Raw genomic sequence first — 24,257 nt, forward strand, 5'->3', positions numbered from 1 at the left:
TGAGTGTCTGATGGAACCGCTCGACAGCCCCTTGGCTTTCTGGATGGTACGCACTGGAGTAGCAGTGAGACACACCTAAGGTTTCAGCTACCTGCCCAAACACCCGTGAAAGGAAGTTGGATCCTTGGTCAGTTTGGATAACCCTGGGTAAACCAAATAGTGAGAAGAATTTTACCAGTGCAGTGACTACCGCACGAGAAGTGATTTTGCGCAATGGAATGGCTTCTGGGAAGCGGGTAGACTGACACATTATGGTCAGGAGGAACTTGTTCCCAGATTTTGTCCTTGGCAAAGGGCCCACACAGTCTACTATGACCTGCTCAAATGGCTCTCCTATAGCTGGTATTGGATACAGGGGATAAGGTGGAACTACCTGATTGGGTTTCCCAGCTACTTGACATATATGACATGAAGCACAATGTTGTCGAACGTCACGCTTCAAACCTGGCCAGAAAAAACATCGTAGAACACGATCATAAGTTTTGTTGACCCCCAAGTGGCCAGCAAGGGGATTGTCATGTGCTAAAGTCAAGACATCAGATCTATAAATAGTGGGCACAATGATTTGTGTCACTGTATCCCATTTATCATTTTTCTGTGCATGTACAGGTGACCATTTACGCACAAGCACTCCACCACACCAGGAATAATCACCACCTCTCTTCCTAGAAACATCACCAACCATATCAAATAGGGGCTTCAGTGAAGGATCACGTTGTTGTTCAAAAATCAGCTGCTCTCGGGAGATGACCGTCAGTCCTTCTGAAGCAATTCCTGAGGGAGGAGAATGTCCAAACCATAAGGAAGTTGGGGTCAAAGGCTCACAATCACCAGTGTGAGCATGGGATTCAGTTGACTTTCTGGTAGATGCCTCAAGATCAGCCATGAAGCTGCCACTTAAGTCCATACAACCCTTTCCAGTTTTCTCTTGTTCCCGTCTCGCCTGTGCACGCGTTACAGCGCACACAGGAAAAACACCTGGGTGTTTCACCATTGCGTCATCGGGACCCTGATTCACAGGAACTGGAGTAACATAGGGGTTGAGCAGAACCTTGCCCCCGGCTAAATCATTTCCCAAGATAAATGAGACCCCTTCAACTGGAAGGCTCTCCTTAACACCAACCACAACGGGACCTTTGACAAGGTCACAATCCAAAGATATTTGGTGCAAAGGCAACCCAACAAAATCCATCCCAAAACCCTGAACAAGAACATCAGAACCTGCATAGGTTTCACTAGATATGGGCAGGACTCTCTTCAGCATGATGGACTGAGAAGCTGCACTGTCCCGTAAAATCAGCACTGGGATTTTCTCACTTGCTGCAGTCAGTGAGACGCTTCCCTCCATAATGAAGGGAGAAAAGATGGTGTTAACTGGTACAGCAACATCAGATGTCTCACAATTGAGAGGTTTACTGGCCCCTATCAAATTGACTGTTTTGGGAGATTTATTATTAAGCAAAAAACAATTGCGCACCACATGGCCACGCTTTTTGCAGTAAAAACAAAAAACTCCCTCCTTCACACGCTCCGGGCTACCTCTAGGGGAAGATCCAGTTTTTTCAGACACAAAGTGTCTGCGCTCAGGGGAGGCACATGTGTTAAATGTATCTTTGTGAGTTAGAATGTACTCATCAGCTCGGATAGCAGCATCAGAGGCTTTCACAAGCTTCAATTCATTCATGTAGGTTGACATCCTATCCGGCAAACAACTCTTAAACTCCTCAAAGAGTATGAGGTCACGAAGTTTTTCATAACTGGTGGCACCAACTGATAAACACCATCGATCAAAAAGAATTTCCTTCTCATGATTAAACTCCACATAAGTATGAAACCCTGTTTTTCTAAGATTTCTGAATTTTTGTCTGTAGGCCTCAGGCACCAGCTCATAGGCACGCAGCACTGCAGCCTTCACCTTCTCGTAATCCGTAGAATCTGCAACAGACATGGACGCCTGGGCATCCTGGGCCTTACCAGTTAGGACAGTTTGCAACAATAACGGCCAAACAGTTTTGGGCCACTGAAGCACCTCTGCTGCACGCTCAAATAAAACAAAATATTTATCAATGTCCTTGTCCCTGAATGGAGGGATGAAATTAATACATTTGTTTATATCAAAAGGCGGAGCAGCTAAGGAAGAAAATGATGAAGAAGGTGTCATATGTTGTAAATCAAGCTCCTTCAGACGAACCTGCCTTTTTGTTTCCTCCTCGATCTTTCGGAGTTCAAATTCATGGCTAACCTCCTTCTCCTTGATACTCAACCGGAACATTTCGACTTCAAGCTCCTTCAGGCGGAGTGATTCAGAGCCCTTTCTCTCCGGTGAGCTCATCCTGCTCATTACTGGACTGCTAACCAAGATACCCCTTTCAGACAGGACTGACACAATTTCATCCAATATAGCTTGCTTCTTCGACTGTTTAGACACAACAATCTCAAAATAATCTGCTATACCAAGCAGCTGATCCTTAGTGCAGCGCTTCAGTTTATTTACAGACGGCTGCACAACAACACCCTCCAAGCTAATTTCCATTTAACAAGAGAAGGAAAAGAAAACCTGCAACAACAACCAAAAGAAAAAGAGGCAGGGGCAGCAAAGAACAAAAGGCCAACCTGGCGTTCAAAGAAGTGCAAACGCCCTCTCTCAAACGAACCAAAAGGCCCAAACAAAGTGCCAGCACGAGGCATAAAGCAAAAACACCCCAAAACAGAGTGCCGACACAAAGCACAAATGCGCTTCCCAGCGCCCAAAGCCCAGGGCAAAAGACAGCACAGGTCGTACAAAGACAGACCTCAAAACAAGTACCGCCAAAACAAGAATGCCACTGGCCAAGAAGGTTAAACTTTTAGGACGAGCCCCCAAATATGTTACGGCCCCCGACAGGCAGACCTGTCCCAGTCTAGGGGTAAATCAAAAAGGGGCCAAACATATGGACAATGGACCAAATAAGTTAAGGAACAGTTTATTATGAGGAAGAAGTATCCTGTGAAACAAAAGAAAATAGATAATTACTGTGCTGGTCCCAACAATAGACAAAACAGAGGGATTGGAACCTTGGCCAAACATAAAATAAGTCAGGAAGACTACTGACCCAGCCACGTTGACCGTCGGAGTCAGCAGCTCCCTGCTAAGGCTGCCTAACAGAATCTATCTATCGAAAAGAAATAAACAAAGCCCGTAAATGAGGACTACCAAGGTCCAACCCCCAAACTAAAATAACAAAACCCAGCAGTATAAGACTGCTGAGGACCAAGAGGGAATCAGAAGAGAAACAACCAACCAGCACAGCTCCAACACAAAACAACTGCTCCTCAGCCTCCTGCCTGCCTTCTCTGCAGGTCTTCCCTGACTTAAATAACTGGCAGGTGCTGATCAAGACTATTGGCTTCACCTGCCAGGTGAGCAGAGTGTTGGAATGCAGCAGCAGCAGCAGCAGCAGCAGCAGCAGCAGCAGCAGCAGCAGCAGCAGCAGCAGCAGCAGCAGCAGCAGCAGCAGCAGCAGCAGCAGCAGCAGCAGCAGCAGCAGCAGCAGCACATAACAGTCGGTCCATCCAGAATCTGAAAATAAAACGATATTGAAACCACACGTGTTTAGTGGGGCTAAAATGTTGCTGAGTGTTTCCTTGTATCTGTGCTGTAATCTGAATCGGTTTAAGTGAGTCACCCGGAGATGATCTCTTTAGAACTGTTCGAGTCGTCACGAGTGTCTCAGAGTCTTCTCACTTTAGTCTTCACGAGTCAGAAAGTGTGAGAAATGCGAGGAAATGTTGGCAGCCTGAGGCGTGAAGGCCAAATAAAGTGCCACTTAACATTTATGCAACACAACTATAAGCTGCAGACATGTTTGACCTAATATTACCAGGGGATTGTGGGTAAAATACAAGGTTTGTTGTTAAACCGCTTGATTGTTTTCGTTGTTATTTTTTTAGTTTTTTATTTGACTTCTTTGGAGCTGTCAAACTCTAGAAGATCAGTCCTCACACAAAAAAAATCCAGAAAACTTTACCTATTCTTTCTGAATAAAGGGGCGGGGCTAAACTTTGGGGCTTCCATAGCCTAAACCCCCTCCATTTACTTGGTGTTTTGGCACTAAGATGTAAAAAATCTTCAATTATTGAACCCAGTTCACTAGATAAAAATTAAAGACGTGTCAATCATTTCATCCAAATCCTTTTGATCTTCATGGACTGTGGGCTTAAAAGAGCAAATAAAGTAATAATCAACCAGCTGAACAAATACGTGCTAAAGCAGCCATTTTCACTGACTTTTGTGATGTCTGGACCTCATTATTTTATATATTTATATATATATATATATATATATATATATATATATATATATATATATATATATATATATAAAGTTGTTGTTAATATGGTATTTGCTTATCCAAAATGGGGTGTTTATCATTTAAATGACTTAAAATGATTCTTCTTTCAATTTTATTGGAAAAAAGAAATTGTTTTTCCTTTCAGTTGTTCCATTTGGGCCATGAATTTGATTTTTACTGAAACGATTGAAGTTTTCCCTTTCTCCGTAACTATTGCACTAGTTATCCTGAGAAAATGTCTGACTTTGTGACCTCACCTGTTTATGCAGTTTTTTATTCATCCATTTCTTTTGAAATAAATGTGAAATGCTCCCTGTTTTCTTTTTTGTTGTTGCTGGGGAAAACCCCTTAAGTTGATAGGGTCCAAGTTCCCTAAGACTCCAGAAGCTTGATTTTAATTCAAACATCTGCCTTTTTGCTTTGTTGTTGTGGTTTGTAACAGATCCAAGTGATCAAAATTGCGACAGAGGACAACAGAGAGACCCGCTCCGCCAAGGATGCGCTGCTGCTTTGGTGCCAGATGAAGACTGCAGGGTGAGGCTCTGCAGCAGCGTCCAGTTTCAGCTTTTTTCCAGCTTCCTGATGAGTCAGAGTTTTGCTGGTTTTTTGTGAACGTAGAAAACATTTCCCTTTCTTCCAGGTACTCTGAGGTCAACATCCAGAACTTCACCACCTGCTGGAGAGATGGCCTGGCTTTTAACGCCCTCATTCACAGACACCGGTGACACATTTCACTCTAAACACATCACAATAATGCACACAATCACGGGTCATACTTTTTCTGCATCATCTTATCCCCTCCAGACCCGACCTAATAGAGTTCCACAAGCTGACGCGCTCCAATGCAACCCACAACCTGCAGCAAGCCTTCAACGTTGCTGAGCAGCACCTGGGCCTCACCAAACTGCTGGACCCAGAGGGTGAGACCAAAATGTCCATGCAGACTCCATGACAGCTGCTAGATTTGTTCAAGTCTAATGAGAAAGACTGATGGATTTATTCGGGCAAAGACATTCGTGTTCAAGACAGGAAACTGTTCACCTGTTCTCAGTGGCAAAAGGGTGAAACTATAGAATTTACTTAAATGGACTTATCCAATAAAACATCCAATTTTGAATAATTATAATAACAATTAACACTAGCTGCGGTTACATGTACAAAAATGTCTTTGATCGGATAGATAGGATTCAAATGAAACTGTGTACAGGCGTCCAAAAAAGCTTTATTTGATTTTAACAGAGGTTCACATACGTCACACTTTCAGTCGGAAAAACTCATTCGGACACGCGGAGAACTGTCTGAAATACCGGAAACGACCATAGAAGAAGAAACAGCGCGTTCTCCTGTAAACAAACAAAGCTGCAGCATAGAGTGAGATGATCTTCTATACGTGCTTTTATTATTGTTATGATTATTATTAAGTGCTTGTTCACTTATAGTTTTTTAAATCCGTGCAGCTTTGGATGTACTTAAACTAAAATCCATGTGGCCAGTGCCACAATGTTCATGTTGGCTGAACGTAAATATGTGGGAATAACATCAGCCTTTATTTTGTCCGGACACGATTGGTAACACGAATTTACGTGATTGTTGGAATGGTTTCTCAGGACTTTGCGGGGCGGCATTTCCGCATTCGGGCCGCCGGTCGGTCCTGTTTGCGCTTCAAATCCTTCTCTGGAGCGGCACACCGTCTGTGCACGACCTAAACCAGCGCAGTAGTGACCCACGATTGGAATAAAGTCATGAACTGCAATCGCAATAGTAATCAACCCATCTCGATCGGAAGGAAATTTTGATCCGAACGACGTGTTGTTATTGTGATCAGGCTTTTATTCCGATTACTTTTGTCCATGTAAGCACAGCTAATGTTTTCTTTAAGTCTCACTGACATCATCTTTTGACCTGCAAGCTTTTTCAAACTGCATTTTTTCCGTCCGCTCCTGACTCACAATGAATTGATTTAAGATTATTATTCTTTATATGTGTCCTCCATGAGAAAAAGGCTACAAGAACATTTTGAAAACAAACAAAAACACAAATTTTTAATAATAAATACAGTATTGAAGAGGTCAGTGTGTAATTGTGTGATATCATATTTACATTTTTTGCATAACACTTGTTTATGATAATTAAGTGAATAAATTGTACTTCTTTCACAAAATATAGTTACTTGGAAATGCAAATGAAACACTAAGATCCCAACCAACATGATGAAAGCCATTAGGAAAGCTAAATCACTAATTAGTTGATCAAACTGTAGAAATGCTGGAAATAATTTACTAATGTAGCAAACTAAAAATACAAAAGCTAAATATATAGCTATTGTCTGATCCTTCCTCTGAGGTGCCAAACGTTGGGAAAGCATCAGAAATGGGCTCAGAGCACCCCCCTCCCACACACACACACACACACACACACACACCCACACACACACACACACACAAACAAATGGTAAATGGCGTATACTTATATAGCGCTTTTCTACCTACAAGGCCCAAAGCGCTTTACAGTCAAACACACATTCACACACACATTCACACACACACTCCGCTGCCAAAAACAGGCGCCCGCCTACCACCAGAGGCAAGGTGGGGTTCAGTGTCTTGCCCAAGGACGCATCGACTCATGGGCGTGCAAGGCCGGAATCGAACCTGGAACCTTACGATCATGGTTGACCGCCCCATCGTGGCACACACACACACACACAAACACAGACATGCAATTAGGGTCAACACCTAAAACAAGAAGTCTAATTTGAAACTGTTAAAGGAAAATTGTAAGTAGAGGGAGAGCAGACAAGAAACCAAAACCTAAAATACAAAACAGCAGCTGGAAGACATGAACTTTATTTTTCATTTCGAAGCAGTTTTACGTTTGTAGTTATTTTTGATTTGAGGTTTCCACACATTTTTCAAATTTAAAATATTCTTCTTCAATTGTACAAGTTTAAAACTATTTTCAAAATGTAACATTTTATTTATTTCATTTTAATTTATAATCAATTTTAGTCCAAATAAAATAGTCCAACAACTTCAAGACCTAAGATTTTCAAGTTTCCTCTTTTCTGTCCCCTTCATGCTTAGATGTGAACACAGAGAATCCAGATGAGAAGTCCATCATTACTTATGTGGTCTCCTACTACCACTACTTCTCCAAGATGAAGGCTCTTATTGTTGAGGGGAAGAGAGTTGGCAAGGTAACTTGGGTACTTTTACTGATGTGGATGGACTCTTTTGGAGACCGTGTAACATTTTTTTCTGAGATTTTCCCTCTTAAACTTTTTGCAGGTTCTTGATAAATGCATAGAGGCGGAAAAGGTCATCAGCCGCTACGAGGCTTTGGCCTCAGACCTGCTGGACTGGATCGAGAAGACCATCGCAATCATCAGCAACCAGAAGTTTGCCAACTCGCTGACTGGAGTGCAGCAGCAGCTGCAGGCTTTCACCACATACTGCACTATAGAGAAGCCCATCAAGTATGTCCAGAGAGGGATGTATTTACTTTGCATTTCCTTATAAACCTTGTTCTTGTGTAACTTTAGTCATTTTAACTTTTAGTGAATTTTAACTTCAAACCTTCATAGAAAAACTCTAGTATTATGGAATGAAAACAAAGATCTGATCCTATGAAGATTTATGACATTCTGTCAAGCTGCAGCGTCTCTGTACAGAAGTCACGGCGAGGAGGACATTGATAGACAAGGTCTACAGCCAATCAGGACACAGAACACAAAAAAAGGCATTCAAAACTGCTCTGAAAAAATCAGCATAAAAACAAGACGGCGAAAGGTGAACTGTGATATAGCGAGGGGAACAGCAATGTTAGGCGAGGGATGTCCTGATCAGACCCGATCCAATTCCAGGTCATTTGATTTTGATACCGATTCAGAGATCAAATACTTTTGTGAAACATTTATAAAAAGGAAAAAAAGTTAGAAACTCATCCAGATTGGTCTCTTTTTTTTAATTTAACACCTAAGTAGAGCACTTCTGTGAAGCAGCTTGATCAATCAAGGGAAATTGTGCAACTACTAACTAGAAATATTTTAAGTAGTAACTGTAAGGGTTTATCATGAGAGGACGTTTGGAAATTGCAGCGTTAGTTCATTTAGTTTAGAATATTTTGATCCGTTGAGGCATCTCTGAGTATTCCTCTAAAAACCTGCTCTCTGAGCAGCAGCCTCTCCCAACCCACCAAAACAAGCGGGTTCTCACATTGTGACATCACAAAGTGAGGAACCACCCCTTCCAGGAAGAGTTTGCACTGCCAGCACCGCCCCCAGGCTAAAACACACACATTTTCTCTGTGGAGCTAGCGGTGATCGGCTAAAACCCTTTCCTTTTATATGAACATCCACAAATCCATCTTTGCAAAAGTTTGGATGTTGTTTGTTTTCGTGGGCGAAACGCAGACACACTGCCGAGGCAGACTCTAGGTTGACATCATGAAATGGGCGGTACCTGCTGGAGTGAGAGGCGGAGCCTCAGAGATCCAGTCATTTTACATCTGGTTAGGAAAATGAGCAGTGAAAATAACTCGTATTTCTTAAAAAAATAGTTATTTTGTGTGTCAGAGGTAATATATCATCGTAGACATGAATATGGTTTACTATAAAAGCTGTAAGAATAGCATGGTATAGGCCCTTTAATGCACATAAAAACTGTTTTTATAGAAAAAATTGTTTTTTTTTGTGAGGAAAGCAATAATGACAGCTCTCAGTTCTCTCTAAGCTTTTTTTGACTTTTACTCTTATGTCTGGAAGCTGCTTTGCACAAAGAGATTCACACAAGATCCTTCTGTTTTCATCCAATTCATGTTTAATACACCCAGCATCAGAAATAACAGCACATTGTTCTGAATCCTCTGATGGTTTCCTCTGCATCACACAAGAATCAGGAGATTTTACATCAGTAAGTGCAGCTTCCTGATTCTGGTTTAGGTTCCAGGAAAAGGGGAATCTTGAGGTCCTTCTCTTCACCATCCAAAGCAAACTCAGAGCCAACAACCAGAAACCGTATGTGCCTCATGAAGGGAAGCTGATCTCTGACATCAACAAGGTCCTCCGTCCTCCCATTGCCTTCTTCCATGTCACAGATAAACATACAGTTTTCCTTTTTCCTGCGACACCTAATTTTTCTCTCCTACATCTTTAAGGCATGGGAGAGACTGGAGAAGGCGGAGCATGAGAGGGGCGTGGCTCTGCGCAAAGAGCTGATTCGCCAGGAGAAGCTTGAACTTTTGGCTCAACGTTTTGATCACAAAACCACCATGAGGCAAGCGTGGCTCAACGAGAACCAGAGGCTGGTGTCGCAGGTATGGGTGTCTGTCGTTTAGTGTCGATGCTAACCGTTTCCATGAAACAACTAATGCGAACATGTTGCTGAACCTTTTCTCAAATATTTTCTACAATTTCAAGAAGCATTTGTATTTTCTTTAAAGTTTTACATGGTACTTTAATCTGACAATACAGATTAGAAACTTAAGACACGCTTAAAATAACATAAAATCCTATTAATTGTCCCTTTTTAATTTTTTGACATCTCTGAGACGCAACTGAAATAAAACAGTGTTAACAAGCTCTCTTCTTTTTTAATATGAATTTCTCCCCGTTTTGTGTTTGACATTCATTAAACTAAACCTCTCTGTGTTTGGTGCTCTAAGTCAAACCCACTAAAGCAAAGTGAAGTAATTGCTTCTAAAGGTAGACCCGAAAAAGATTTATCCTGGAGACGCTAAATAACACAAACTTTAATAATTCTGAGGACAAACTCAAAATCACTAACTATTAATAGAAACAACTCCAAATAGTTATTCCAAAAAGACAAAATACAAAAAATGGGGATGAGAATGATGATTGGGCATGGAAAAAATTAAAGCATGGGTTCAGAAACACAGAGACAAAATAACTGAAACAGAAAGGCTGAATTCAAATGATTGCCCCATCCCTGCGGCGTCTCCCTACCCCTACATTTTTCCCACCAAGCGGAAAGTTGTGGAAAAATTGTGTCTAATTGTATCAAATTGTTACTACCACTCAATGACGTCATCAATAGCGCCGGTGAGCTATGTAGCTGTCCCGGAAAATACATTACATTGGTTTTATAACTTTAACAAGTCATGCAAAAACAAAAAGTCATTACTTATATTTGAATGTAAACTTCTGTGAAAACCTCCAAGAACAAATGTCTTCCGTTCGGATCAACCTACCGAATGAGGGACATCGGGCCCGAAGTCGCTCAGCTTTCTCTTTAAAAAAGCAAGTTTGGACACCACTACAGCTCCAAATGCCCCTACAGTAAGGGCAGTTAGAAGGAATGAAAGCAAGAGGGGAATGAATTAGTGCCTACGTTTGGATTCCTAAACTTACAAAAGAAGAATAAAAACCCAGAGGCTGATGGGAGCTAAAACTGAAAAGAATACAGCACAAAATGACCAAAAATATCAACAAACAAAGAGACACTTTTTTTTGTTTTATTTCCATCAAAGATAGTGATTAATTCCAAACAAGCTCATAGATCCCGAAAACTATGACTCACTCACCTGAAAATCGAATGGTTTTAATACAAAAAAATAAAAAGAAATAGCAAGTTTCTTGTGTAGCTGCAAATAAAAAAAACTAATTCCTCTCAGTGGCACACCAAACGTGTTTCATTCTTTTTAGGACAATTTCGGCTACGATCTGCCGGCAGTCGAAGCCGCCATGAAGAAGCACGAGGCCATTGAGGCTGACATCGCCTCGTATGAAGAGCGGATCGGTGTGGTCGTGGAGCTCGCCGCAGAGATGGAAGTGGAGGGGTACTACGACATTCGGCGTATCCTGGCACGCAAAGAGAACATCCTGGGCCAGTGGAGTCTGCTGAAGGAGCTGGTGGCTGGCAGGAGGGCCCGGCTGGAACAGAACCTGGCCCTGCAGAAGACCTTCCAGGACATGGTGTACATGATCGACTGGATGGAGGACGCACAGGTGTGATGGAGCTGCATGTGAGGGGGAAGCTGCGAATGTTTGTGCGCCCGTTTCATACCTTCAACCTCCTCAGGCTCAGCTGTTGTCCAAGGACTTTGGGAAGCATCTCCTGGAGGTGGATGACCTCCTGCAGAAACACAGCCTTCAGGAGGCCGACATCTCCGTCCAGGCTGAAAGAGTGGAGACGCTCAACGCCGCGGCGCTCAAGTTCACCACCATGGAGGGTATGCACACAACTGTTGGTCGCACCGTTACATCGTTAGGATGTGGCGTTTTCATGATTACTCTTGAAACAATTTTTTCTATTACAGTAAATTCTGGACTATAGAGCGCACCTGATAACAAGCCGCACCTGTATATCAGCAGCATGCACCCACAGTAAATCATATTGTTTGAACATGTTGTAGCGTATGTCCTGCACGTCTCCAATAGTCTCAGAGAGGGAGGTGCAAATGCTAATTGTATATTCTCCTTTCAAGTATTATAGCCTATTTGTTTGAACACACTCTTGAACAACCAAACAGCATTGATGTCACTTCTGCTCACAGCCACCTCAGTCATGGTGAGGAACTTTACACCCACTATTCCCCACTTCCCATGAGTCTTAGGGGCTAAAGGCGGGGCTAACCACACTGTGCTGTAGATTGAGGATGTGAATGTGCCAATGTATATGTATGTATATATGTATATATATGTGTATATATGTATATATATGTGTATATATGTATGTGTATATATATATATATATATATATATATATATATATATATATATATATATATATATATATATATATGTGTGTGTGTGTGTGTGTGTATATATATATATATATATATATATATATATACACACACACATATATATATATATATATATATATATATATATATATATATATATATATATATATATATATATATATACACACACATATATATATATATATATATATATATATATATATATATATATATATATATATATATATATATATATATATATATATATATATATATATATATATATATATATATAAATAAAAACTTGCCCCTTTCACCCTTTCGTGGGTGGTTTCTCACTCAAGCTCGGGTCCTCTACCAGAGGCCTGGGAGCTTGAGGGTTCTGCGCAGTATCTTAGCTGTTCCTAGCACTGCGCTTTTCTGGATTGAGATGTCTGAGATCTTTCCAGGTATCTGTTGTAGCCACTCCTCCAGCTTGGGGGTTACTGCCCCGGGTGCTCCAATTACCACAGGCACCACTGTCACCTTCATTTTCCAGGCTTTCTCCAGTTCTTCTCTGAGTCCCTGGTATTTCTCCAGTTTCTCATGTTCCTTCTTCCTGATGTTCCCGTCGCTTGGCACTGCCACATCCACCACAACGGCTTTCCTCTGTTCTTTATCCACCACTACAATGTCTGGTTGGTTCGCCATTACCATCCTATCAGTCTGGATCTGGAAGTCCCACAGGATTTTTGCCCTTTCATTCTCTACCACCTTCGGGGGTGTTTCCCATTTTGACCTTGGGGTTTCCAGTCCATATTCTGCACACATGTTCCTGTATATTATTCAAGCCACTTGATTGTGGCGCTCCATGTATGCTTTACCTGCCAGCATCTTACACCCTGCAGTTATGTGCTGGATTGTTTCAGGCGCCTCTTTGCACAGCCTACACCTTGGGTCTTGTCTGGTGTGGTAGATCTGAGCCTCTATTGCTCTGGTGCTCAGGGCTTGTTCCTGAGCTGCCAGGATGAGTGCCTCAGTGCTGTCCTGTAGGCCAGCCCTCTCTAGCCATTGGTAGGACTTCTTGATATCAGCCACTTCAGTTATGGTCCGGTGGTACATCCCATGCAGGGGTTTGTCCTCCCATGAGGATCTGTCCTCCAGCACTGTATCCTCTGCTCTCCATTGCCTGAGACATTAACTGAGCACACTGTCAGTTGGGGCCTTGAGCTTGATGTACTCATGCATCTTGGATGTTTCATCCTGGATAGTGGCTTCTACGCTCACTAGTCCTCAGCCTCCTTCCTTGCGGCTAGCATACAGTCTCAGGGTGCTGGATTTGGGATGGAACCCTCCATGCATGGTGAGGAGCTTTCGTGTCTTAACATCCGTGGTCTGTACCTCTTCCTTTGGCCATCTTATTATTCCTGCAGGGTATCTGATAACTGGCAGTGCGTAGCTGTTTATTGCCCGGGTCTTATTTTTGCCATTGAGCTGGCTTCTCAGGACTTGCCTTACCCGTTGGAGGTATTTAGCTGTTGCAGCTTTCCTTGTTGCCTGCTCCAGGTTGCCATTTGCCTGTGGAATTCCGAGGTACTTGTAACTGTCCTCGATGTCTGCTATTGTTCCTTCTGGGAGTGAGACCCCTTCTGTGTGGACCACCTTGCCTCTCTTTGTCACCATCCGGCTGCATTTCTCGAGCCCGAATGACATCCCAATGTCAGTACTGTAGATCCTGGTGGTGTGGATCAGGGAGTCAATGTCACGTTGGCTCTTAGCATATAGCTTGATGTCATCCATGTAGAGGAGGTGACTGATGTTGGCCCCATTTCTGAGTCGGTATCCATAGCCAGTCTTGTTGATTATTTGGCTGAGGGGGTTCAGACCTATGCAGAACAGCAGTGGGGACAGAGCATCACCTTGGTATATCCCACATTTGATGGACACTTGTGCAAGTGGCTTCCCATTGGCTTCAAGGGTGGTTTTCCACAGCTTCATTGAGTTTCCTATGAAGGCTCTTAGAGTCCTGTTTATGTTGTACAGCTCCAAGCATTCAGTGATCCACATGTGTGGCATTGAGTCATAGGCTTTCTTGTAATCAATCCAGGCTGTGCACAGGTTGGTGTGTCGTGACTTGCAGTCTTGAGCGACTGTTCTGTCAACCAGGAGTTGGTGTTTGGCTCCTCTGGAGTCTCTACCAATGCCTTTCTGTGTGTTACTCATGAACTGATCCATGTGCCTATTTATCTTGGTTGCAATGATGCCTGACATGAGCTTCCATGTTGTGGAGAGACAGGTTATTGGCCGGTAGTTGGATGGGACTGCACCCTTTGAGGGATCCTTCTGGATCAGGATCGTTCGCCCTTCTGTTAGCCATTCGGGATGAGTCCCATCTCTTAGCAGCTGGTTCATTTGTGCTGCCAGGCGCTCGTGGAGTGCTGTGAGCTTCTTTAGCCAGTAGGCATGTATCATGTCAGGGCCCGGTGCTGTCCAGTTCTTCATACCTGAGACTCTTTCTTGGATGTCTGCCACTGTGATGGTTACTGGATTCTGTTCAGGGAGGTTGCTATGTTCTTCTCTCAGAGAGACCAGCCACTGGGCATTGCTGTTATGTGCTGTCTCTTTCTCCCATATACTTTTCCAGTACTGTTCAGTTTCTAGCCTTGGTGGGTCTGCTCGGCTGTTTTGACCCTGCCACTGAGCGTACACTTTCGCAGGTTGAGTTGCGAACAGCCTGTTTATCCGTCTGGCTTCATTGTCTCTTGTGTACCTCTTTAGGCGGCTGCTCAAGGCTAGGAGCCTTTGTTTGGCAGTTTCCAGTGCTTCAGGTATGGGCATCTGGCTGTATCTCTTAGGTGCTTGCTTTCTCATTGTACCTCTTTGAGCCTCTGTCAGCTTACTCACATCCTTCCGAGTTGCCTTGATTTTGGCCTCTAACCGTTGCTTCCATGGTGGGTATTGTTTTCTCCCATGGTTCATCTTATAGCCAAGCATCTCAAGGATCACTGCTGCTGAAGTGTAAACCAGTTCATTGGTTTCTGTGATGGTTGTGGTAGGAATTGCCCTCAATGCTTCATTCACAGTTTCCAGTAGACTTTCAGGCAGTACATCACTTAACCGTTGTAGCTGGTGTCGAGGTTGCCAAGTGTTCATTCTAGACATGATCTTGTCTTTCAGGTCAGTTGCTGCCTCGCTCAGCGTAACTGTGGTTGTTGGGGCTGTGTACCCAATCTCAGGGTGTGAGTGTAGTATAGCCTGCTCTCTGACCTGTTGTTCTGGCTCTCCCGGGGTATTGCCATTGTATTGTATCGCTTCAATCTCTAGTTGTGATAGGAGTTGCCGCTTGTGGATGTTCGAGCATTGGGCTACCAGTTGTTTGGCAGTTAGCCTTGATTGTGAGTTTCGAAGCATCCATTCATTCCACATTCTCTGCATGTAACCACGCTGGTTGGGATTACTTGAGTAGTAGCATTCTAACAGAACCTTGTTTTCGCACCTAGTCCATTTCCGTCTTGTTCCAGTAGCCCACTTTCCATCAGAGTGCTCTGGTCCCCCAGCACCTGACGCAGACCTTGTTTGGCCGGGCGACGTCTGAGCCGGCATGACATGTGGTTCATTGTCTCTCATGTTTTTTGTGAGGTAGGCCATAGCGTAAAGGGTCTTGCCCAAGGACCCTCACTGGGTGATGTTAATTGCTCGCTATTGTTATGGTAATTACCCCTTTTACCATCGCCATTATATTGTTCATTCCGCCCCTGGGAATCGAACCGAGGTTTCCTGCATGACAGTCCTGCACCTTACCAACTGAGCTACCCAGCCGCTATATATATATGTATATATATATATATATATATATATATATATATATATATATATATATATATATATATATATATATATATATATGTGTATACATATATGTATATATATGTATATTTATATATATATGTCCTTCATCATCAGATAAATGCCACAAGAACATGTTAAAACCACCAAAAACACAATTTTCATTGAAAGTTACTCATGTTTGACCTTGTCGTGAGAAAAGCTTTGATTTAATTGTGAAGTGATCCGTTGCTGTGTTCCTATTTAGGCTCAGATGTTGTAATTAAAGAAAGATCTGTGTCTCAGGTTACCAGCCATGCGACCCGCAGATCATCTGTAACCGCGTCAACCACGTCTCTTCCTGCCTGGAGGACCTGAAACATCTGGCTGCCGACAGACGCTCTGAGCTCGAGGAGTCCAGACAACTCTGGGCCTTCTTTCAGGTAGGACTGCTCGTCTTGGTTTGTTCAGCTAAAAGGTCAGCCAGGTGCTAATTTTAAGACAGTCTGCACCAAAAATCAGGACTCTGAGTTTTTCTGCAGATTTTTATAGTCTTGTTTTAAACTTGAACACTATTTTTTCATATTTTTATTTTATTTTCTCTGTGGTTGTTTGTTCCTGTCACTCCCCAAAACTAGCTGCTGCTGATTACCTGGTTGAGGTTTATTCAGTGAACTGAAGGAACCTGTGAGAGGAACAGAGAGTGCTGAAAGATGATTGATCATCTCCAGATTCGTAGATGAATCCAGCCAATACTCAATTGTTGTGCTTTCATAGATGACCATGATCTCCAGGTTTTCTTCTATCCTCACAGCCACACAACAATTTCATGGAGTACTTGAATTTGGTGTTTTTCGAGTGAATTTTCCTATTGTGATGTTTTATGCTGACAGTAAATACAGGTGAAGGTGAAGTTCACAGTGTCTTGTACCTGATTATGACTTTGGAGAAGCCGTTATTGGCCTATTTTCTAGAGATGACCTCATTTGAATTTGAGATGTTCGTTAGATGTTATGAAACATCAAAGCAATGAGGCTACAAGGTGGCAGTACACCCAGATGCAAATCTGGTTATTTTAGCTTCCACTCTGTGAAATTCATGTGTCCTTTTTGTTTGCATTGAAGGAAACTCTTCCTGGATTCACTAACCCGAATAATAATAATATTAATAATAATAATGGATTGGATTTATATGCGCTTTTCCAGACGCTCAAAGTTCTTACAGTGTGTCCATTATTCATTCCGACTTGGTGATGGTAACTACTGATGTAGCCACAGCTGCCCTGGGCTAGACTGACAGAGGCGGGGCAGCTAGTACACGCCTACGGCCCCTTTGACCATCATACACATTCACACACTAGTGGAGCCACACTGGAGGCAGAGAGGGTAAGGTTTCTTGCTCAAGGACACAGCAACAGTTGACTGGAATCGAACCGCTGACCCTTCGAACATTGGCCGACCTGCTCAACCCCCTGCCGCCCAAAATTGGTTTTGTTTCTTTTACAGCAGGCAGCAGTGGATGCAGTTGACTTTTTGCAGACAGAATCACAGCTATTACAGGTTTTTTGTTTGTTTGTGCTGGACTTACTCCAAAGCGGCTTCATATCTCAGGGAGGGTGTAAAAACACCAAGTGTCTTCTGAAGGACAAAAAAAAACAGTTTTGGAGTTTTTCAGAGTGTCAGCGTAGTTTTCTTTGTCATGAAAACGAAGTGAACGATACGGGTGCTTCTTTTTAACGATGATTTACATTTACTGGAGAATCGGCATAAAGACAATATGTCCTCTAAAGCTAAAGAGAATTAGACTGGCTGAAGTCATTGGAATGGAGGAAGTATAGGAGATAATCTTAGAAAACCTTTTTTTTTATTGGTAAGTGTATTAAAGACCCACTCCAATGAAAATGACATTTTTGGTGTTTTTAACATGTTCTTGTAGCATTTTTCTCACGATGGAGCACAGATATAAAAGAATTTGAGATTAAATTTGAGAGTATTTCTTTATTCAAATCCTGATGGATCAGAAGCTGAGGAAATCCTGCAGTTAGAAAAAACTCAGGTTAGTGAAGCAGCAACTGCGATGAGCGGCCCAAAGTCTCCCTTCTTCACTCTAATTCTGACAACAAAATGTTCACGTACGTCCTTTTTTTCCCTCATCTGAGCTGGAATCTGAACTAAAACTGTACGGCTGAAAAGCTCCCATATTCTAAACGTTTTTTTTCTTTTTGTTACGCTAATGTTAGCTTTGGGATTTAAGGGGAGGCTTCCTGGCGAGTTTGGCGAAACACTGGACGGTGCCCCCCACCCTCACCCCCCATATTTTCATTATAGCAGCAAGTTGACACGACAGTAGGAGCGTTCTAGTGCAAATTTCATTAACGTTACATGGAAATGGGTGGATTAGCCTAGAAAAACTGCAGGAAAAAAACCCTAGCTGTCAATGTTTTTTGTTTTTACGGCGCTTCTGAGCCCCCTACAAGATTGCACCCTGGGCAACCGCCCACATTGCCCATAGGAAACACCACCACTGTGAGGGGCTGGAAGCTAGTGGGAGAAAGTGTACACAAACGAATGATGGTATATCAACGTGGGATTACTTCTGCACCAACTCAAAGGCGAATTTCCGATGAACTCCTGCTGGTCTTAAAAAAGTGACATGTTTTTTTTTCCGGTTAAAAACTACATAGTGATAATTAAAGACCACAGGGAACAATTTTACAATACCGGTAGTTAAAAAAAATATTTGGAGTGCCCTATTACTAATTGAAAATGGCATATTTTAGGTCTGTTTTTCTAACTAATCTTTAACTCAGATCAACCAATAAAGGTGCTGCGTGTCTGTTTTCTCCATTTTACTTATTTTTGCAAATGCCTTTTGAACCGGCTTTTTAATAAAACTTTATCAAATCATTTTTTAATGTAGGAGCTGGAAGAATCGGAAGCATGGATCCGTGAGAAGAGCTCCATCCTGGCCTCTCAGGGCTTCGGCAGAGACCTGAGCAGCGTTCTGAAGTTACTTCAGAAACACAAGACTCTGGCCGGAGAGCTGCTGGCTCACCGTTCGCTGCTGCAGGTCAGATGGGTTTGCTCTACTACATTCAAGTTTTAAAGACTAACAGAAACACGAGGAAGCAAAGAAGCAGAGGAAGATGCATTTAGAAAATAGAGACTCACAGGGAGGATCAAATAGTTTTTGCCCATTTTAAATAATCTATATTGATCATTTCTGAAATGTTGAGCTCCTACAGGTGATTGAATATTTCCAAACAAGCAAACCGCCATCACAGCTGCTGCCTCTTTATCTGCAGAACACCATGAAGCGAGGGAAGCAGATTCTGAGCGAGAAGAGCTTTGGCACGACCGGCATCCAGGAGCGAATCCTGGAGGTCAAAGACGAGTGGAAGAAGCTGGAGGACCAGGCCGCGCAGCACCTCAGCCACCTGCAGGAGGCGCTCACCTTCTTCCAGTTTTCCACAGAAATGGACGACCTGGTGGCCTGGCTGCAGGACGCTTACCGCCTAGTCTCCAGCGAGGATTTTGGTCACGATGAGTACTCCACGCAGTCGCTGCTGAAAAAGCACAGAGGGGTCACCGAGGCCATCGACAAACATCGCCTCCATGTGGTGGCGCTGCGCAAACACATGGGGGTTCTGCCTCTGCAGTACCGGGAGCAGGAGGTGGGTTCACCACGTTGCGGCTTGAAGGACGTACTTGCGCAGTCTTAAAACCTTCTGTTCTTAGGAGGTGCAGGTGCGCATGGCGGAGGTGGAGCAGCTGTACACAGAGGTAGCTGATGTGGCCGTGCTCCGACAGCAGTGGCTTCACGACGCGCTCGCCGTCTACCACATGTTCAGCGAGGTTAACGCCTGCGAGCTGTGGATCGACGAGAGGGAGCAGTGGCTGGACAAGATGGAGATCCCGGAGAAACTGGAGGACGTGGAGGTGGTGGCACACAGGTGAGGAGGAAGCAGAGAGACAGATATGTGATTGTCCTCTGCCCTAAACCTCCCCTTTGTCTTGATAGGTTTGAGAGCCTGGACCAGGAGATGAACAGCCTGATGGGACGGATCCTGGATGTTAACCAGATCGTCCAGCAGCTCCTGGATGGAGGTCACCCATCCTCTGCAGAAGTCAGGGGGTGTCAGGACCACCTCAACTCCAGGTATCAGACAGAAAACAGGATACAACTGAGCCGCAAAACTTCAGAACTGAAATAAAAAAAAACCTGCTTTCATTTAGGAGGGGAGCCCATTAACCATCCTCTCCAAAGGTCTGACAGAAGTAACATTTCAAAAAGTGAAAATCCTTTTAAGCAAACTTTTAAAGGCAATAATTTTATTTTGAAATACGCTAAACTTTGAATTTGACTGAACAGGGTAACTGTTTTACACATTGTTAGATTTTAAAGGCTACATCACACAACCACTGTGCACATTTAGCATATATTGCATGGATAAAAATTGGTTCTTTACTTGAAACTTTCACAGATGTATCACAAATAAACCACGTTAAAACCACGGAAGAAGTACGAATAAACCACGCAAAGAACACGTAAATTAACATAGAACATGAGTCGTGCGTGATTATTGTGCTGTTTAGATGCAATTCATTAGTGATTTGGGTGTCAGTTATGTGATTTGAGCATGAAAAGTCCTTTAGATGGTCGTGGAAAGAATTTGCGTATGCTTCTCGCACAATTGCATGAGATATAATGTAATAAACTATGTAAAATACTCAATCAAAAAACTCACCCGACCAAAAACTTGATGGACATCTGCGCACATCGACGGATGACAAACACAAGAAACATTTATGAATTACGTATGTCACACATGTATCATAAAAGTACGGAGCCCGGGACCAAAATTTCATTTTTCAAAAATGGGCAAAATGTAGTAGAGGCTGTAAGACGCAGCCTTTTTAATCCCGCCTCTCTAATATACTAGCTCCTGAGTAAGGTGCTGTAAAAACAACAGGGTTCTCCTCTGAATGTTTCCTGTTCATTGACTGCTGCTCTGTCCCGTGACCTTGGCAGGCGGAGCTTGTCTCAGGGTGACCATCTGTCACCAAACACACATGCAGGATCAACACTGATGGTTTCTCACTTCCAGGTTATTTGAATTTATTCTCATTTGAGATTTTCTTAAACCATAGAGCAGAAATCATTTTTGTGGAATTGGTCAAAAGTCCCATTAGTTGTCAGAAACCGAGGTTTGTGAAATTTGTTCTCTGCACTTGACCCCCTCCCATGGGGGAGCGGTGAGCTCAGTGGTTGAGTGATTTAACCCCCCAATCCAACCCCTTAATGCTGAATGTCAAGCAGGGGGGCACTGGGTCCCATTTTTAGTCTTTGGTACGACTCTGCTAAGGATTTGAACTTGCAACCTTCCAGTCTCAGAGCAGACACTTTACCACAAGACCACTGAACTGGTTCAGGTTTAAAGAAAGAAATTATGACCTTATTTTATTTTTAGGTTTCTTTCCCAACTTTTTTTGTTGTTCATTTTAACATTTATAATGTGCTTTTATCCTGTTCCTCCAGATTATTTCTTAGTCGAGTTACTGCTACTATCATTTACGTAATATTAATCGTCTCCGCCCCTCCCTCACCATCCACTCCGCCTCCGTTTTAGTTCATAGTCTGGTCACTTCTCGTCTCGACTATTGTAATGCTCTTCTCTATGGTCTTCCCAACAAAACTCTAAATAAGCTTCAATTGGTCCAGAATTCAGCTGCCCGCATCATCACCAGAACCCCCTCCTTCCATCACATCACTCCCGTTCTCCAGCAGTTGCACTGGCTTCCAGTAGCCTTTAGGATTAAGTTCAAGCTCCTTCTCTACACTTTCAAAGCCCTCCATAGCCTGGCTCCCTCCTATCTCTCTAATCTCCTCCATGTTAACACTCCCTCTCGCTCTCTTCGATCTTCTTCCTCCCTTCAGCTCTCTGTCCCTCCGGCCCGTATGGTTACCATGGGGAGCCGTGCCTTCAGTCGCTCTGCTCCCCAACTCTGGAACTCTCTCCCCCCAGACCTCCGTAACACTGACTCCTTTCTGATCTTCAAATCCAGACTCAAAACCTTTCTGTTCAAGCTTGCATTTCCAGAACACAGTTTCTCATTTTCTGTCAGCTGATTTTATTAATGAATCCAATTTATTTATTGTTTTTAACTTGTGATTTTATTGTGTTTTACCTCTAACTTTGTACAGTGACCTTGGGTGTTTTGAAAGGCGCTTTTAAATAAAATGTATTATTATTATTATTATTATTAAAAGTCAGCAACATGATGCGGAAAAGGATTCAAATTTAGCTTTAATCTGAATTAAATCAGTAAAAAAACAAAAGTTGCCCAGTTTCATGATACAAGCCCAAAAGAAAATACCAGCAAACGTGTGTTATCAAACTTACAAACATTTACTTTCTCCTGTTTTGGGTTCTGTCAGGAATATAAACGACAGAAAATCAAACTAAACCTTTATGTCTTTAAAACGTTTATCTGTAAACTCAGGGAAGGCTAATAACCCCACAATAAAACATCTGTAAAGGATCAAACGTGAGCCAACATGAGTGGACAGCAAAGTGCTATGAGATGAACATCACGGCTTTATGGGAAACCATAAATAAATTCTGATCACAGAGAGATTTATGAATTGTTTTTTAATTCCTTGAGTGAAATCCACGCATATCTGATCTCAAAACTCTGGCAGATCTCTGATGATTTTCTTATGGTTTCCATCATAACAGTCATAAGTGGCGTGTTTGTGTGTATAGTTGTAGTTGTGTGTGTGTAGCTGCATCTTCAGTGTTGCTGCAGGCTTTTTTATTCACACAATAACGTGGCCTAAAATTTCAGGTAACATAATCCTATCACCCTCTTTTCTTCACCTTTGCAGGTGTTTATGGATGAAAATAAAGGTTTTAGTCCAAACTGCATGGAGGCAAAGGTCCTTTTCTGATTATGAGGTGTTTGTCGTCATTTTTGAACCAGGTGGAACAGCATCGTGGAGCTGGTGGAGCAGAAGAAAGACCAGCTGGACTCCATGCTGCGTCTGCAGAATTACCTGCTGGAGTGCGCTGAGATCAAGTCCCAGATCCAGGAGAAGAAGAAAGCCATCGACGCCACTCAGTACATGGGCAGTGACTTAGGAGGGGTCCTCGCTCTGCAGAGGCGTCTGTCCACCATGGAAGGAGCCTTGGCCGTCCTGGAGCCCAAACTCCTACATCTACAGGTACAGGACTCAGAGTCGAGGCACAAGGAGTCATGAGCTGTAATAATCCTTTGTTTTCCAACGCAGGAGGAGGCGGAGCATCTGGCCACAGCGCATTCAGGCCGAGCCATGGAGATCCTCGTACCCTTTGACGGCATCAGTGTGGAGTGGGAGGAGCTAAAGCAGACTCTGCAGGGTTGTGAGGACTCACTGATGGTGGCCAGCAGGCTGCAGAGCTTCATACAGGTATCTGCGATCGAGCTTCCGATACACGGCAACGAGCATTTGAATGAGCAAAGCCTGAAGGATCAGCAGCTGGGTTCATGGAAGGAGGATAGAAAACAAAAGAAACTGAAATACAAACAAACTGGAAACATAAAAGATTAGAGAACTGACTGAGATCAGCTAAAACTGTTGACCTACATAAACTGAAGCGATTTCTGACGTCTTTTTCCCCCCAACAATATGTTTATTGGTTTTATTTTTTATTTTTTGCATTACAACACACACAAACAAGCAATATTGTAAAAATAAAAATGTAAAAAAATTTAGATTTTCTCAGACACAGTAAGCCATTTGTCTTGTAACATACTCAATAAGAGTTTAAACACTTGAACACAACACCTTAATATACTTCTTGCAGACTTAAGATACAGCATACAGTTCACAGTTCAGGCTGAAGTTTCAAACATCATCCCTGTCAGACAGATCCATGCCATCAACAAATGCAATAAATGGTCTCAAAATAGCTTCAAACAAGTTCTTTTTTCCTTTTAACAAAAATTGTCATACGTTCCATCGTCAGTACAGTTACCATGAGTTTAGTCCATTGTTTTTAGTGTCGGTCCTTCGCAGTTTTTCCAGTCAATTGCTATTTATCTTTTAACCTGCAATAAACCCAAGTCTATAATTTATTTTTCTGATCTAGTACATCTGACTCTATGTCTTTTGATTTAATTATAGACGTATTTTTTCCCACAGAAAAATAGAGATTTAAACTAAACAAAGGATGAATTTCTATTTAAAATTGTTTTTAGACATTCAACCCTTCTGCTAGGGGACATTCTTTAACGCGTTTTCAGCATACACTGTTCACACTGGTCTGTCAGTTTCCGATACTAGCGCATGCACCCACAGTTGGAGGAGGCTTGTTGTCAGAAGAAATGTCAAAATGCAGTGTAAATCTGGAGAATCTTTTCCTTTCGCAGCTCTATT

At 42.7% G+C, this 24,257-nt stretch overlaps 1 protein-coding gene across 8 annotated transcripts in view; it reads left to right on the plus strand.

The window, feature by feature from the left end:
- sptbn4b (spectrin, beta, non-erythrocytic 4b) overlaps window positions 1–24,257 on the plus strand; it is a 100,890-nt gene that overhangs the window by 22,743 nt on the left and 53,890 nt on the right. For all 8 annotated transcript variants that reach the window (XM_078930181.1, XM_023962066.2, XM_023962067.2 and 5 more), the window contains exons 5-20: window positions 4,774–4,865; window positions 4,972–5,052; window positions 5,136–5,251; window positions 7,415–7,527; window positions 7,619–7,806; window positions 9,271–9,388; window positions 9,486–9,644; window positions 10,993–11,295; window positions 11,369–11,519; window positions 16,146–16,282; window positions 18,759–18,908; window positions 19,144–19,512; window positions 19,577–19,791; window positions 19,860–19,997; window positions 22,823–23,063; window positions 23,130–23,288. In XM_078930181.1, the coding sequence (XP_078786307.1) occupies window positions 4,774–4,865; window positions 4,972–5,052; window positions 5,136–5,251; window positions 7,415–7,527; window positions 7,619–7,806; window positions 9,271–9,388; window positions 9,486–9,644; window positions 10,993–11,295; window positions 11,369–11,519; window positions 16,146–16,282; window positions 18,759–18,908; window positions 19,144–19,512; window positions 19,577–19,791; window positions 19,860–19,997; window positions 22,823–23,063; window positions 23,130–23,288 (2,730 nt within the window). The remainder of the gene's footprint in view (window positions 1–4,773; window positions 4,866–4,971; window positions 5,053–5,135; window positions 5,252–7,414; window positions 7,528–7,618; window positions 7,807–9,270; window positions 9,389–9,485; window positions 9,645–10,992; window positions 11,296–11,368; window positions 11,520–16,145; window positions 16,283–18,758; window positions 18,909–19,143; window positions 19,513–19,576; window positions 19,792–19,859; window positions 19,998–22,822; window positions 23,064–23,129; window positions 23,289–24,257) is intronic.

Source organism: Oryzias latipes, chromosome 13, assembly GCF_053564925.1.
Source record: "Oryzias latipes strain Hd-rR chromosome 13, Olatipes_Hd-rR_3.1".
NCBI classification, from domain to species: domain Eukaryota; kingdom Metazoa; phylum Chordata; class Actinopteri; order Beloniformes; family Adrianichthyidae; genus Oryzias; species Oryzias latipes.